This window comes from Chaetodon trifascialis, chromosome 15 (assembly GCF_039877785.1).
Source record: "Chaetodon trifascialis isolate fChaTrf1 chromosome 15, fChaTrf1.hap1, whole genome shotgun sequence".
Lineage (NCBI taxonomy): Eukaryota > Metazoa > Chordata > Actinopteri > Chaetodontiformes > Chaetodontidae > Chaetodon > Chaetodon trifascialis.
Window position 1 is genome coordinate 24,051,008 of NC_092070.1, and position 17,622 is coordinate 24,068,629.

The window sequence follows — 17,622 nt, forward strand, 5'->3', positions numbered from 1 at the left end:
TTGAGCTTTGTGAAAGGTGTCGTGAAGGAGCCGTCATGTCGCTGCCGTTCACCGATGAGGAGTTTCAGGACGCCTGGAAAGAGCTGGACGAGCCGCAGCTGGAGGGAGGATGGGAGCTCTTCACCGAGACGATGGGAGTCAAAATCTACCGGCTCTATGATAAGGTACAAAAACCACAAAACTGCGGCTTTTCCAGCCGGAAGGACGGCTGCGGGCTGACTGAATGAATCGGATCGGTTTGGTGCTCCGCTGCTGCAGCTTCAGTGTCATCACTGATTTCCTGTCCTGTCCAAACATTAAGTGAGATTGATACCTGTAATGTAATTCATTTATTAATAACATTATTAAACGTCTCAGCAGTGAGCTCCGAGCGGCCAACACGGGAAATTTCCGGAAATTGAGAGCTGCACCAGAAACCGGTCAAACCAAACTCCCTTCACAGAACTATCATTTTAATATTTCCTCTTCCATGGACACAATCGCATGCTTTATCTAACCGGGCTGAATACATTTCTGAAATCAGAATGAGCCACTCTTCAAATCGGCATACACAGGACACATCAAGGCAGCAGCTTTTCATTCATTTTCTCAAAAAAATTACAATAACAATAATAAATATTCAAACTAAATTGTAACCTAAAACTTCATGCATTCAAAAAGAAAACGGAAAATAACTGCGTGAATTCTCTCCATTGCCTCACTGCTCTTGAATAATGTCTTTTAAGTGACACAAAACTGAAAATTAATAACTAATGTAATGTGACCATATTTTTGCAATGTGCTGTTTTTATGAGGTTTCATTCGCTAAAAAAAATCTGATTAAACACATTTATAGTTCATTGGAATTTGTTTCTATATTGTATCTTGTATAAATATTTTTTCTTGTTTCTTCATTGGATTCAATTCTGCTAACACTGACCTGTGACCAGTCATCCTTAGCGTTTTTATATTTGATGTGAGGGGACAGAAAGTCTCCAGAAAGTCCTAATAATTATCAAGAAGACCGTATTTAAGGGTGTCTCTCACAGTCTCACACCACTCTCTCAGTAGTTTTGCTTTCTGCCCACTGCCAAAGGAGAACAAGGCCACCTTAAAGTGATGCTTTTGTCAATGGAGTTTGGTGTGACTTCACTGTCTCCTCAAGCAGCCGGACATTCAGCCACAAAGTCAATGCAGTTTTTGAACAGAAAAGCATGCTCAGGCCTGTTTCTGAATCAAATCCAACGCACTTCCTCGCTCGGAGCGCGTAACAGACTGGCTCTAATCAGAGTTGTGTGCTTTGGGATTAGTTTCATACTGTGGGTGTGGCGTGTAGCCTGCATTTGGACGAGAGAACTTTCATGTGCTGTTTGCAGGAAACTGGACTTTATGAGTACAAAGTCTTTGGTGGGCTCACCACCTGCACTCCAGAGCTGTGTGCAGATGTCTACATGGACTTGACGTATCGGAAACATTGGGATAGCTATGCAAAAGGTAAAAAACCAGTAAGGCCAGGTCCACACTGTCATTGTCCTTGCCATCCAAATCAACTTTCCCTCATTTCTCCTGCCTGAGAATATGTCCTCATACTCTCCTCAGTGACATCTTGTTCTTTCCTACATCCATCCTGGATAAATGACTTATTTGTATCTCGTGTGGCCCCTCCGTGGGTCTTCTTAGATCTTCTTGTCTTGAAATAATGCTCTGCGTCTCCTTGTCTTCATGCCTCTACAGTAACCAGCAGGTAACATATTATTGTCCTCGTCTGTAGACACATACTGTCCTGTAGCTCAGTCTGCCAAACATGAATCCAGATGGAATCACATGCACTAGCTGACATTAGTTTAGACGTAGTTTGAAGTAGCTTTTTCCACTAAAATGTGTTGTTTTTTGGGATAGTTTTGTCGTCTGTGTTGGTAGTTTAGTCTTACTGTATTCATGGTGTCTCCCCCTCCAAGAATATGTAGACTTAGCTTTGTTTTCATGTAGTCGTTATGTAGAGATTACCTTACTAATGTGCCTGTTTAGAGTCACGTCATGAGGTAATATGGAGTACGGTCGACATGTCTGACCTGAAATTTGTTTAATAATGATGCAAATCTTTAAGTTTTCTATAAAAACAAATCTTTAAACAAGTAAATAACATAAGTTAGCTTAGCATAATCCATTTCCACCTCATTAACTGCTACTTACTCTGAAACACATCTTTCTGTGTAAAACCCGTTATGTTTGAAAGCTATGCTAGCTTGTGCTGCTACACTGACTTCCTGTTTACATAACTGATTGTTCTTGATTGGTCAGTGCTGCAGATGTTTCCTAGCAACAGATATACTTAGAGTCTTTACTCGCTAAGACGTTTAAGAATTAATGTTGCAGCCTGATTAGTAATTAGACTGAGTAAAATACTAGTTTGAGACGCGCTTGAAGTTTCTAAGAATGTTTAATTTTGGTCATGGATTTAGCAGGTGCAAGCTAATCCAGGGCATCATGGGTATATTTATGTCTCTGTAAAAGTAAAAACAAAGGGAATGTTATCAGTTTTATTAGCACAAAGTTAGCCTCAAACAGCTAGCGCAACATTAGCTTGTTTAGAAGTAAACTGATCATAGAAAAACTACAACAATCATAAAACAACTGCAGTAAATATATATACAGGTACTGCTCCAAAGGGGGCATGTTAGGAGATCGATTAGTCAGTTAAACTGCTATAGAAGACCATCAGTCGGACCACGTGTTAAAGGAGACATTAACACCTGGACATCGTCCTGTTAAAGTGCGTCTTTGTTGGCTCATTTAAAGTTTCTCAAATCTATTTAGCAGCTGGTGCTTAACTGAAACATTTTTAGCCAGTTATGATTATTTCTAACTGCATAGTGTTTGTTCAAATGTACTCATCAGCTGTTTTTCAAGTGTAACTTTATGAAAACAGATCTCATTTGTCGTCACCTTTCCTTTCAGAAACCATTACAATCAGTTCAGTGCATCATGTGTTCATCCACCCACAGCTGCTGTTTTTCTCTTGTTTTGTCCAGAGCTCTATGAGAAGGACTTCAATGGACAGACTGCAATCTACTGGGAAGTAAAATACCCTTTTCCTCTGTCAAACAGAGACGTATCCTTCTGGTCCACACAAACACACCCAGTCCAGTTCTCTGTGTTTCCCTCTGAGCATCAAATAAGGTTTACAGAGATGGAGTCAGGCTCTAATGGAGTGAGACTCTTCCCTAACAGCTCAAACTTCAGTACGTGTACATGAGGGAGCGCAGAGACCTGGATGTGGACGGCAGGAAGATCTGGGTGATCCTGGCCAGAAGTTCTCCAGAGACGGCGTGTGGAGAGAAGAGCGGCGTGCTGCGGGTCAAAGACTACAAGCAGAGCGTCGCCCTGGAGAGCGATGGAGCCGGTGGAAGTAGAGGTATGGCGTGACAAGGGAACATAATGACAACGCTATAAAAATCTAAATTACACAAAGATCACGAGTGAAATTAACAGAAAAGATGTCAAACAGTTGAGGGATTGTAGGGTCACAAGCTGCAGCCCTGATATCAGGAATGAACATGTGCTTTGTTTCAGTTTTCATGAATTACTTCGACAACCCCGGCGGGATGATCCCCAACTGGCTGGTGAACTGGGCGGCGAAGGTGAGTGCATGCATGCTTACTGCAGTAGGTACAAACAAAAGACTTCCTGTTTGGGATCATGTGACTGGTTTGAATCCAGGTTTCATTAAAAGTGCGGATTTGAGTCTCGAAGTTGTTTTATTCTCATGTAAATTATCACTAAAGTGAGCGACAAGTCTCCCATGTAACGTTTGCGTCATTTACAGTAGAATGAAATGAGCTCAGTTGATGTAAATCAGCTTCATCTGGAGATATTTCTGAACAAAGACGGGGATTTATGTGATTTGAGGGGCTGCCTTTGGGGATTATGCTCCCTTGGCTGCATGAGGGAAAGAAAAAGCAGCCTCGGGGTGTAAAACATTGAGGAGGTGGCTGCGTATTGATACCAGACATATGTGACTCTAAGACTCCATCCACAGCAGGAAGAGAACAGCTCCACTTCTTCTTCTTTGTTCTTTGTCTTCAACAAAACGGTGCATCACAGCAAACCTCTCAGCTCAGTCTTATTGTAGGTATACCATGTCCCCCTCCGAGAACTGTTTGTAAATTCAAGCTTGACGATGAGATAAGAGTAGCTAACTACCAACATGCTAAGCTAATGTTAGCTTGCTAATACGCCTGTTTAGAGTCATGTTATGAAGTAATATGGCGTATGGTCGACATGTCTGGCCTGAAACTTGTTTGATTGTGATGTAAATCTCAAGTTTTTTGTTTTTTTTTTCAAAAACAAAACTTTGCCCCAACATTTGATTCAATGACTAAATAACGTAAATTAGCTTAGCATAATCCAACATTTCCCACTCATTCTGAACTGTTTGAAACACACATTTGTCTCCATGTGTGCAGATATACATAAAACAAAGTCAAACTTAAATACACAAAAGATCTTTTGCGCCTCTAAAGCTGTAATTTTTGAAAGCTATGCTAGTTTGTGAGGCTACAGTGACTTCCTGTTTGCATACCTGATTGCTCTTGATTGGACGGCACTGTAGCCTAGCAACAGATTTATTCACACACACACACACACACACACACACACACACACACACACACACACACACACACACACACACACACACACACACACACACACACACACACAGATGGCCAACACGGACAGAAATGTGCTTTGAGATGTAGCTGCTGTGTTCCTGAAGACAAACCACTCGCCAGCTGTTGCTCAGGGTTGGAGGACAACCTTGTTAAAATCCTTGAAACAGAATTTGCACGTTGGACAAAGCCTGAAAGTGACAGTGAGACAGAAGTATTTGACGACACAATGCATTCAGGCGTGCATTCGGTAAGCTTTCACTGACGTGGAAGCGGAGAACAAACCGGTTTCAGGATGTGCACATGTTCGTCGTTGACCTGCTCGAGCAGATCTCTTTAAAGAGGGTGTTAAAAGGGTTCAGTCCCAGGCCTCGGCTCTGGCCCTCCGCCTGCTGCCATCATTATTGTTAGCAGATGTGCAGCAGGGTGATGTCAGCATCGTCGCTGCCCCTCCTGGGTGGGTCTTCTTGGCACATGCGCTCATGACGCTCACTTTGTGTGTTTGTCCTGCACAGACCGGCGTTCCAGGTTTCTTAACAGACATGCAGAAGGCCTGCAGCAACTACAGCAGCTACTGCCAGAAGAAATGAGCGCAGGCGGCGGCTCACGCACACGGGCTCAGCTTCGTTCCTCTTGGTTTAGTGCTGGGAGCTGTTCTGATGTTCGATCAGATCTGCTTCCTCTGCGTCGGGCTGCTACTCGTCGCTGTAGCATGCGGTTCACTCAGGCATGATGTGCATGACCGGCCGCCCTCATTTATAGGCTGGAGTGAAATCAATTCTGTTCCATTGTGCTGTATTAACTAATCCTGTATTGTCTTTCCTGTGCAATCACTGTAAGCTCCCGTCCCTCCAGGACGAAGGAGCTTTCATAGAATATTTTTAAAGCTTTGTTTCATGTTTGTACAAAACACTCAGATGTACTGTATTATTTCTTCAGATCCTCTGTGATGAAACAACCATTAGTTGTAATTGCAGCGTTTTGCATAAGATTTCATCACTTCGCCTTGTGTTAAATCTGTTTACCATCACATTTCATGTGACCGATGCAATAGAAGTTGATTTATTGCCTGTTTTTGTCCTTGTCAGCTCACTGGAGTTCACTCATTTGTTATAATGAAGTGACAATCTGCTCTTTTAGAGGAATGTTGCTCGATGATCTTCTTGTGATTTCTTTCTTTGGGGTCATGACAAGTCAGGTTATGATGCTCTATGCTGATTTATTATGGAAACAGTCTGAGATAACACCGTGCAGTGCAGGTGAAAATTGTTTAATCTGGTCATGAAAAGTCTATTACTGTGTAATACTGATGTTATTGAAATGAATAAAATTTTATGTGAAATTTAGTACTGTCTGTTTCCTCACATTAACCATCATAATATCGTCATCTTAACAAGATCAGTGTGTGCTGTCGTGTCTTACAGGTGGGATGTTACAGCACCATGGGTACCACCGCAAACACTAATCACTGCCAGGAAAAGCAGCGTTTGAGGGTTTATTAGGTTCAATAATTAAACAAATCACAGTCTAAGACAACAGTCCTGCAGTTTATCCTTCATGAGATGCATAATGTTCAGAAAACTCCCTGAATTATACAGAGAGCTGTTCTGTTATTAGCCTGCCATCATTCATTTAAATAGAAAAGTAATAGAAACACCATTTTAAGTGGAATTCAACAGCACCACAAACTGCACCCTCCAAAATTATGAACACTATTTGACTCATGCAGGTCAGTTGTTTTAGCTCGATTGTTGATGTTGGACGTCTCGGTTCTGAACAGGTGAATGTTTTCAGTTCAGGTGGGTGAAAACCGAGTGGACTGTCAGTTAAGTTGAAGTGCACAAAAGGTTCCAGCAGATTTGATATCACAGCAGCAAAAGTACATGAAGCAAAAGCAAAACTGTCAATATTTGGTATTTCTAAGCAATAAGACAGAGTTACCCACTGGATCACGATGGAAAGGCGGACCTGATGTGCTGGCAGTGATGTTTGTTATTTTCAGCTCTATTAGGGGTCTGCATTAAATATAAACATTTTTTTCTGAGCAGAGAACACAGATCTGTATGCTGTAGCAGAAAAAACAAAGTAAATGCATTTCAATTTAGTTAAAGTCTAATTCTAATTTCTTCATCAGTAATTCCAGATGTCTCAGTTTATTTGCTCAGCACTGCAGCCTCAGAATAATTTAAAATTACACGTTTTCTTAATTACTTCAAAATACCTCCAATCTAACTCCCACAGCCTGATTCACATCTGATACAAACACTGAGCATTCAACATGATCACAGACTGAATATGTGAAGAAAACCCTTCTTTACTAACGTTTGGATTCGAACAGGCACAAATAAAGACAGCCTGGTTACCTGCGTGGTCCTTACAGCCACAGACAACCTGACCAGGAGGAGGTGCTGCTGCAGGTAAGAGCCGACAGTGAGCTGAATTGCATTAAAGTTAGAATATTTTCACCGATTAATGGACACAGTAAATGTATAATTTGATTTATTTAAACAGCCAAACCGGATTTGCTGTTAAGACCCAAACTTTGGTAAGCTAGCCACCTTACCACTGCTAATGTGTAGCTAACTCTGTGGTATGCTAGCTACTCCTTATGTTTATAGCTGTTTGTGACAAAAATAAACCTTCTGTGATAAAATACACCCTCAGGCCAAATGTAATGGGACAGCCATGTTTTAAAAGCTGAATGACTTTAGCCTTACACACCTGTTTGTCGTCTGGAGATGACAAACAGGTGTGCAAAGCTGTCGATTGCTAATGGTAGTCAAATTGGCTAGTTAGCTTAACCGAGACCCGTTTAACGTTACACAACCGTTGATTAAACGACTTCGTTTAAAAGCTGAAGTCTTTCTGGCTTTTTTTATAAGCTTTCTTTTAAAAGCCGAAAGACTTCAGCTTTACACACCCGTTTGTCGCCTCAGACAGTAAAGCCATACATTGCTAATGCTAGCCAAACTGACGAGTTAGCTTGACCGAGTTCGGCAGTTTAACGTTACACAACCGTCGTTTTAACGATTTACTTGCTGCATGTTGTGAAGCTAATAACTGTAGAGGGTGAACAGGTATGTTTTGTCACTACTTGATAAACTTTTTGGCGGGTGTAATTAACTTTATATGAAATGTTTGGTTGTTTGCTGCTTGGCTAGCTCCAGTTTGTGCCTCTATATCAAACGGTTTTTAACCGGCTTTCGAAGTTTCAGCGCTAAGGCAAACAAACAGCGGGCATGCTGGTAGGATACATAAAAATAATAATGATGATGATGATGATGGTGATAATGATGACGTCTGTGCCAAACATGTTCCCTTACCTGGAGATATGTTGCTGTCTTTTGCTTAAGCATCTAAATGCTTAAACGCACTTATTTACCCACCCAGTCATGATACCAATGTTACCAATGCACCTGTTTACCTGTGGGAATATCAAACAGGTGTTTTTGGAGCATCTTTCTCTGTCTTTTGTTGGTCCTGTCCCAACTTGTTTGAAATGTGTTGCTTCTTCAAATTCAGAATAAGCAGATATTTACAAGTCAGTGAAGCTGATGAGCTTAAACATTTAGTATATTGAATATTTGTACTGTTTCCAGTTGAGTATATCTGATGTCCTGATAAGATGACTTGTCTGTTAGAAGTTTTTAGTCTTCCACAATGTTTTGTCATTGTTTTTTTTTAGGCTTTTCTGAGCATGAGATAGCCAGTATCACACACAGACCACCATTGTTTGTTTACATAGTTGTTCCTGGAGGCCAAGAATTTATGACTCTGACACAATGACCATCTTAACAGACGAAGATGTCATGTGGTCTAAAGCTGGCATTGGACAAACAGTCCAAAATCCAACGTTATTCAATTTATAGTAAAGAAAATGGAAGAAATCAGCGAATCCTCATGGTACTGTTTGGTGTTTGTGTTTGGAATTGGATGCGAATATAAAGCTGAAGTCACTTTAGGCTCAGAGCTTTGAACTGCAAGCACTGACTGATCACAGTACATCATCAGTCAGATACCACCATGTCTGTCAGAGGTGGATGATCTTTGATGATGCACAGCACAAGCCCACCACTCGCTGCCTCTGAGGAGTCCTCAGTGGAAATAATGAATTACAGGGTCACTTCCTTGTTGCCTCTATAATCCTCCTGATTACTCCTCTACCACAGAGTTAAAAGTGAAACCTTTACCCCTCACCACGCCGTGACACGCCCTCCCACCACTTCCCCGTTGTTTTTTTTCCTCTGCTGATCAGTTGTGAAACTGAAGTGTTGGCTCAGATGTTTCCTGAGGGAAGAAGAAGTTCATCGTTTCCTATGAGGTCACTCTGCTGGTGGTTCGCTGATGGTTTTGGTGGCCAGTTGTGTTTCATCCCCTCCTTTATTGTCTGTCTGCCTCGATGGTGGCTGGATCTTTACGTCAACTCTGTTCTGGATCAATATATTGTCTTTCCCTGCTTGAGTTCCTGGTCTTTCATTAACAACAGAGGACATCATTTCAAATAACTTTGCAGTAACTTCATGAGCTGTTTCTTTAGCTCTTCAGATGAAGATTTTTCCATTTAATATTTATCTGCTCATTGGTTTTATATATAAAACAATAGAAGGCAGCTGTGATTGAGGACACATGAGCACCAAAGTTGAACAGCTCAGACAGATGTGTGATGTTTTTACGCCCTCTGCTGGTTGAAGTCATGCATTGATTCTTTGAAGGCCTGCTGTGGTTTGAATACATGAAGACAGCCTCACTTCTCTTAGTGCAGTGATTTGTTAACAGTTCAGGTGTCTGCAGTTGAGTTTTGAACATATGCAGTCAGTGATAAATAGTGTGATATGTGTCTGTCATATTTAATCTTGCAGTAAATTCACTCTGTAGGTCTGATTCATGGGTCAGATATGTAAATATGTCACAATATATTGACAGGAAACTGAAGAAAATAAATAATACACTGAACATATAAAGCTGGATTGAGCCAGCATCAAGGGTGAAAAACACTCTGTATCTTACAGCAGATCTTAGAATATCAGAAATTAGTTCACTTAAATATAAGACTTTGAATATATTTGATGATATAAACAAAGACAGTTTGGAAACTACACAAGTTTAATAAAAAATGTTCCAATTTTGCACTTTTGCATTCAGTAACGTTGTGATGAAACCTTAAGTATGGTAAAAGTAAACCGAAGATAACTGCTGCCTTCAAGGAAAGTTTAAGTTGAAATGTTCAAACAGAAATTGTTTTTGTAGTTTGGAGCAAAGTGAGTTATTAATGTAATGATGTCAAAAGGTTTGAGTCCGGTGCCGACGTTACACGTTAACTGACTGATTGGATGTGAAGCGGTGAGATCGAGTTTCAGCAGAGCTCTCATCCGTTTGTTTGGGAATAACAGTGGTAGCAGTGACAAAAATCAGACGCTTAGATCCCACTTTAATGCACCATTTTATCCCCTGGAATGTCTTGGGTGAATAATATTCAGTCCTGGAGTCTTTCCACTGCCAGTCTTTCACAAATGGAAGACAAATATATTTCTTGGCCGGCCGCTGTGTTTCAGAGTGAGGCTCTTTTGATTGGTAATACACCGGGCTAATTAGCTTAAGAAAGTGATATAGTTTTTCTGCTGGACTGCTGCTCCCCCTTAACGTCAGCTCAGATTTCCCAGGTGCCTCGCTGTCTGCCAGAGGTAACAAAATAATGGCTCCGCTTGGAAACCTATTTTTCAGCGTGGTTTTTTTGTGATTTTTAATAGATTACTATTAGAGATATTGGTGGGCTCATGGGAATCCTTGACCCTGAATAGGCTCTGTGTGTATGTGTGTGCTTTTTCTACACTCTGCTAATCAGCTGCTTTTTGGTGGAAGGGCCTGTGCTGCATTATACATGCAGATTCAACGTGAGACCTGTTTAGACAGGGAAAACTGGAGCTAGCAGTGTCAGCGCTTGAATTTCTTTTTTCCCTCTGTCACAGAATGAAAGGAGATCCGGGTGTTTCCTCTGATGTCAGGACACTCTGACGGCCGACGGTCCTGCATCCAAACCACAAGCGTCACGGTGTAAGTAGAATCAATTAACATCTTGCAGTATGTGTTATTATTTCATTTTTGGTCCCTTCCATTGAAGTCCATCTCCAGGCGTTGATTGAAGCCATAAAACTCATGAGAAATACAGATTTTTCCATTTAGACATGTAGCTCTACACCTTTGCCGTCATGCACGTGTGGATCTAAACACGTCACATCATCAAACACAAACTCTTCAGCAGCTTCGCTATCTGACAAACTGTTCAGAGGAACGTTTCTTCATCGACACCGTCAAGACATAAAAACTGTCCTGTCAGCATTTATGAACCATCAGGTAACACGGCAGGCTAACGTTGGCTAACGTTATTTAGCACGCTGTGGGTTTGTTTGGAAACAGTCAACAGATAAAACGGGAAAAATGGATGGAGCCTCAGTGTGAAACACAGCTCTGGAAAAAGGTTACCGCAGGCTCCAGTTTGGCTCTGGGATTTTCAGATCCTTTAATGAAATATGAAGACTCACCATTTTTCCTTTTGCAACTTTACAACCGACAACAGAACACGTCTCTGCCGTCATTCTGACTTAGCTTGTAAAATACTGGTATGTAGCTACACCTGGCTTCTCCTCTGATAGCCCTCGTTTGACGTCGCCCCGCCTGACAAATTGATGGGATTGGCTCCTGAGGTTTGTGACATGTGGAGCTCTGGCTGTCTGAATCTGTGGTTGTGAGGCTGTCATTGGGGTGAACGCTTGGCAATGGTCCCTCATTGATATGCGTGGTAGCGTGTCTGTATGGTGTTTTTTATGGTTAAAAACGTGATTTTCATCGGTGAGGCTGAGGTGCCTTAAAGCCTGCTGAGAGCAGGCAGATAATCGTCAAAATCAGGATAACGGTGCACGCTTTGAGTGTGTCCTCGCAGGCATTCACGCACCTGCACTCCGTTTTACACACAAAATTGATTTGAAGTAGTGCCAAGAATGCAAAAAAGAGACAGAAGTTCAAATCCTGCCTTTTCTCTCACCTCCCCACACCCGGCCAAGACGCCGGCCCCCACGGGTCAGCCATCGGGAAGCTGTTGGTGTGTATCAGGGCTCCACAGTGCAACGATAGTGCAGCATTGGGTATGAAAAAACCCCCCCTGCACCAACATAGAAACTGAAAACACTAAAAACATTAACAAAGCTTTGAACAGGACCAGGCGTCCCTCCTCGCTGATAACATTTAACAGTAGTTTGAGCGTCTTTGTGCTGTTTCAGAGCGTTTTTAACCACATGGAAAAGTACAGCCTCTTGCTTTCTGTCACTGTAGTTCTCAGTGATAAAATTACGAGCTGTCATGTTAGAAAAACAGTTTTTTCGTTGTTGACATTTTTGGCTGATTTCCTCAGTGTTTTTATTTGCACTACAAATCTTTCAACCTCAAGCAATCAATACGCTCAGCTTGTCTGCGGACGCGTATTGAGCGTAATAAAAAGAGAAAACCTGGACGGATCCCAGTTGATAATGTTTGGATGTCTGTCTGACATTCGTCTTCAGGCTCCACGCGTTACATAATGCCATTTTCGTGGCAGTTGACCGGCGTTAGTAGCTGCAGCACAGCTGTATTTCTCTCGCCAGCCTTCAGTCGAGTAAATCAAACGCTGAACATTTGGAGGTAATTCAACCTCAGTGAAGATAATTCATCAAACTGTACTGAGCTTAAGTGGTTATTCAGATGAGTGGTTTCCTATAAAAGAGGGAGTTGTCTTCAGGCGGTGTAATTTAGATATGATCTATGTGTGCATTTAGGAAACTACAACAGGGTCAGGCTTTTTTTTTTGCTCTTAAACGCAGCTATGGATTCGACTGTATATTTCCCCTTTTACAAAAATACATTCGCCGCAAGACTTTACGACTCTCCAGCTGTCATTTACATGTCGGCTATCGTTACGCTGTAACATCTCAATAAAGATTTTTGTCAGCTGGAAAACAAACAAGCCTCTCAGATTTAATATTTGTCTCGAAGCAGTTTTTCCATCCTCATTCTTGGCGGAGGGACGCTCCACAGTGCCAGCATTGTGTACCTGCTTAATGAATGGCCTCTTTGACCAACACACAATATTGTCTCAGCCACTCACCTGCAGGCTGAGGCTGTTTATGCTGGACGTTTTGGATCACAGGGGCGTAAAGATAATGTTTGATTTTCACTCTTTAAAACCGACGTGCATCCAAACAGCTTTTTCAGCTGGTTTTCGTAAAGATCTCATTGAAACACCTGAAGAGGAAAATGGTTAAATATTCTGTCTATGATGGCAAACAACAAAACCGTCCTTGTTCCGTGATCATCTAAACTGTGCCACAACTCACAGTTCAGCTGTGCTCATTTACATGTTTTTATGTTCTGGGCTCATAAATGCTTCACCAGAAACTCAATTGAATCATCTTTCATGACCTCAAAGGTGCTGAAGCGATCGTAAAAGAAGAGATTAGCTGGAAGTTGTTTTCTTTTCTGTACGCACAGCTCCTGATCGGGCTGACACTGTTTTCTGAAAGCTCAGGTTATTCATCGTCGACACTAAAAACCAGAGGCAGAAGTTGGAGATATTTTTCAGAAAACTCTGTTCTTTGGTGTGAAAAACAGCAGTGTAATGTCGACGGAGGGGCCAAAAGTGAGAGAAAAAGATTTGCTGTACTTTCCAGACTTAGCACAGACTGTGAGTTACAGCAAAAAGCTGTTTTGAAGGACAGTTTGAGACGTTATTGATGAGTTTTGTCTCGGTTTGGATTAATATTTTGTTTGGTCTCCTGCAAAATATTACACAGAAAAACACCTGTGTGCATGATTAGATTTTTATTACGGCCAAATTTTATATCCATACATGTAGATTCACAGGTAAGAAACCATACTTTTTAAATTCAACAAAACACACAAAAGCAGTTAAAATACCAGCAGCTTGTCCTGTCTGAAGAGAGGCTGTATTGATCTTTATCTCCCCACGTTAGCATTGAGTGTCTTCTTTTTGTGTGTGTCCTTCTGTACATGTCATGTACTGTGAGATGTCTTCAGAGAGAGCAATCAAAGGCCTGTCTCTTAAAGTGGGTTTGCTGCTAAATGATGTCGTCAGTGTAAGAAATAAAGGGGAAACGTTCTTGGAGACGTGAGTCAAGCTTAGCAGATACCTGTTTTATCGCCCACATGCTTTGGCTGTCTTTCCTGTGAGGCTGGCTCCTTCCACTCTTGTTTGTACGAGGCTTTTGCGAAAGAAAGCAGTACAACATTCTCCATTAGTGGTTTCCAGAACAGTGAGAGGTAGATGCACTGCAATTAACACGACCAGCTCTTTACAGTACGCTTACAGTGAATGCATTTCTAAATTTAAGAGGCTGAACTCGGCTGCTTGTCTGGACTAGTATGGATTTGATTGCGCAACCGTCGTGCTCACGGGCTGCGCGCTTAACGCCAGCCATTTGTTTTCCTGGTGTTTTTTCTGCGTTCATTAAAAATAATTGTGTTTTCTAGCAAGCATACCACAGACTGGCACCTCCTCTGAGTCGCAGCTCCTCTCCAGGCCAACATAAGCCCTGCATACCAAGGAGGGACGACTCGTGTTTACCTCTCCTACCGGCACAGACTGACGGCAGACTGAGGGTCCTCTCCTTTTTCTTCTGTGGTTTCTGGCAGCCAGCACCAGATTCCTCCATGTCTATCACTGCAATCAGCAGGCCAGACCTGCAGTCAGCCAGCAGCTTGAAACAAAGCAGCATGAGCGGCTGAACATAAAGTAGCTGAAGCGTTTCTTCTTGGATACCGAGAGGAAGAATCTGTGCTTTCTCTCTCAGCTTTGTCAGTTTTCCGCTCTGTCGTCGGAGGACTGTTCTTCTCTGGTGATAAGCCAAAGAGCTGCATGCATCGTTTCCTCCCCGGAGCAGCATCGCGTCCTAAAATGTGTTTTAACAGCAAACATTATAACGAGAAGCGAGCGCGTACATTTCTCCACAATGTCCAGGTGAAGAGCTGATCAGTGAATCTTCCACACCTTAAATTATATCCTCACCTTCCTGCACAGTATTTCTTTTTTATTTCTTAAAACCGGAGTATGCGCCGATATGCTAAACGTCTTATTTAAATGGCAGAGGGTGTGAAGCGTCCAGAAAATAAGGGTGTTGGTTAAAAATGCATGTAATGCAGAGACATGTTTACCGAGGAATGATAAATAGCATGATTTGTGCTGGCACCGTCCGAGTGCTTTTCTTGGAGCTCAGCTTTACCTGCAGTGATTATTTGGATTAGACTAAATCAAACTAAAACCCCTCAAGAAACAGCAGAGGAATATTCAACCTGCACTGAAACAATGTCAGCGTTTGCTCTTTAATAAGGAAACTTTTGACCTGCGACTCGTGTCGTTTTTCTTTTTGTGAGCAGCTTCTGAAAAGTGGCAGGTTTTAGTAAAATTGTATAAAATAATCTCATCGTTTGCACAAAGCTGCTTATCTGTTGGTGCTAAATGCAGCATATGTAGTGATCTTTTTATTATTCTGATGAACGGTGCCTGCTCTTGTTTGGTCTTTCTTTAACGCACCCACAGCCTCACAGAGCGGCTTTGACAAGTGGCCTGATAATCAGACTAAACTGTCATTTTGTTTATCCAATCAGACATTGTGGGCGTATGAGCAGTTTTGTGTTATTGACGCCATTTTCAGTCAGCATGGAAGCTGCAGCAGCTGTTAGCAGGAGCCATGTTGAAATATGTTGAGGTTTACTCTTGCTGGTTGTTTTGCGTGCAGTTATTTCTCAATCTCTCTGGTCTTTTTTGGCTTCTACTGCATTTTTTTGGTCTTATTGACACAGTACGATTTTGATTTGTGTTTTTTGTCATACCAATGAGGACAGAAAACTAGCGACTGCTTTGTGTAAGCTAACAGGAATACAGTAAACAATTAAGAGTCATTCTGTCTGTAAGTCGACTTGACCCATATAAGACCAGACCCATTTGAAGCAGTGGAATAATGAGAGATGTGGACAGCGATTCTGTTTAAGAGGAATAAAAGCTGAAATCCTCACATTATTTTTATAGAAGTGTGGGTCATAATAAGCAGTTACTGCAGTCCTCTTCAGTTGTGTTCAGGCTCTGCTGTGCTCGGCCCTGTTTAACCGATGCTAGTCCTCATCTTGGCATGAGACGCTGATTCTCCCGGGCTCATAATTAAGAGATGAAGATGTGCAAACAGCTGCTCAGTGGAGTGTCATCCTTTTACAGTCTACACATTTATTTGCTCTCACATATAATCCTGCTTGGTAACATAATTTTCGTACCTAATTTTCTCGAAATGCCTTAATCAGCCTTCAGTCTGTGGTTTGTTGCATGCCGCGCTTTACACCGTAATTATAAAATTAACCCAAACTGACACTGAGCTGCGGTATGTGTTGACAGCGTGAAGGAGAGCTGATATGGATCTCAGCGTCTCCTCTGCTGTGTGGGCCTCCATGACCTCGCACTTTCTACTGAGCAGTGAAACAGTTTTAAGAGAAATGTTTGTTATTTCGCACCAAGCGCACGGAGCCAGCCGTAAACCCGTCTGTGAACTTAAGTGCTCTTCTATAAACTTCTCAACAGTGTATTCCCTAGTAAAAAAAAAAAAAAAAAAAAAGCTGTGTTGGTCAGAGATGGATAGGGGGCATTTTGGGACCAGTAAACCCAAAATACACAAATACCTCAAATGAGATGTCTCATTGTAGTCTGTGGACTGATTTACGGATTCCCAGAATCAAAGGCCGCTCACCCTCATGCCGTCGTGTTTCACAAACAGGGTGGGAGTCGGGGGAGGACACACAATGGCTGCGACAACATTACAGTTATTATCATTCCGCACTATCAAATCACTGGTAATAGATATAATTCACGCGCTGCTGCAGGAAATGTCGAAATCCTTTTTTAATTTGCTTCACGATAACCCATAATGCATCGCTTTATCCGTTAAAAGCAGAAGTTAAATGTCAGCTGAACCTGTCAGACTGAGCTCGCAGAAGAAGTCAGAAAATGAAAGATGAAGCTCTGCCCTGCCTCTCCTGACCTGATCTCTCCATACAATGGCAGTAATGACTCCTCATCCTCTCCCTGCTCTGCAGTGATGATTGCATCCTGCTCTTCGTCGGCTGTTTTCGGACACGTGCCTGAAAAACGAGCCCATCACAGACCCGGTTAACGGCAGTAACCCGGGCTGTGGCGCAGCACATCTTGCAGTGTCATTAATGCCACGGCTCGTTACGGCTTTGCCCTTGAATCCACACACACCGGCAGGGATCGACCGTGTTTCATGGCCACGGCCATGGCAACAGAAATTCAGCCTCTTCGACTTTTTCCTGGAAAAATGCGTCTTAATCGACGGTGCCGCACACTTCGCTTGGTGTTCGTTCGCAGAATCATATCTGCACAGATTGATTGATTTCACGTTGGCTTCTGCATCCACAAACAAAGCTGAAGTTAACAAAATGAGACTTGTGTACATAAATTATTCAATCCACCTCAATTAAATGTGCTTATTTTGTTAGGCTGTTTTTGGAATCAGGAGATAGGCCGAGGTCCAGGCTCTCAGGGTTTCCCGAGCTTGGCGCACATCAGCTCTGCCGCCGTTAACTTTGTGTTTGTAATTAGTTTAATTCTACAGTTATTAAGCCGTCTCGCAAATGCTGAAAGGAATTCGAGCTGCAGACTGGATTCTCACAGAGCTCGACACTCAGGCTTGTCTGGATGAGTCTGGTGCCGCCGTTCTTACGTGGGATGATTCCACATGTTGTAGTTTGTTTGAGCTCCGCTGCTCTGAGCTGTCAGTGGCACACATGCTGCAGAATGAGGACACGCACACACTCACCAGCAGCCTGAGCTGTGCAAATGTTATGGGAGGAAAACAGTCGCGATGAGCAGGGGATGAGTCGCTCTCAGACCTCAGCTTGTTGAAAGAAAATTTAACTCTGGATG

The 17,622-nt window shown here is 42.3% G+C and overlaps 1 protein-coding gene across 2 annotated transcripts; it reads left to right on the forward strand.

Moving 5' to 3' along the window:
* On the forward strand, nucleotides 1-5,994 carry pctp (phosphatidylcholine transfer protein). Of its 2 annotated transcripts, none has more exons than XM_070981141.1 (6): nucleotides 1-164; nucleotides 1,356-1,473; nucleotides 3,012-3,058; nucleotides 3,211-3,394; nucleotides 3,553-3,620; nucleotides 5,165-5,994. In XM_070981141.1, exons 1-6 carry the CDS (start codon nucleotides 36-38, stop codon nucleotides 5,237-5,239), a joined length of 621 nt encoding a protein of 206 aa, XP_070837242.1. In that variant the 5' UTR covers nucleotides 1-35; the 3' UTR covers nucleotides 5,240-5,994. The 2 variants fall into 2 exon arrangements, with proteins under 2 accessions (XP_070837242.1, XP_070837241.1); XM_070981140.1 differs by having other exon boundaries at nucleotides 9-164; nucleotides 3,012-3,091; nucleotides 3,223-3,394.
* Nucleotides 5,995-17,622: the final 11,628 nt, after the last annotated feature.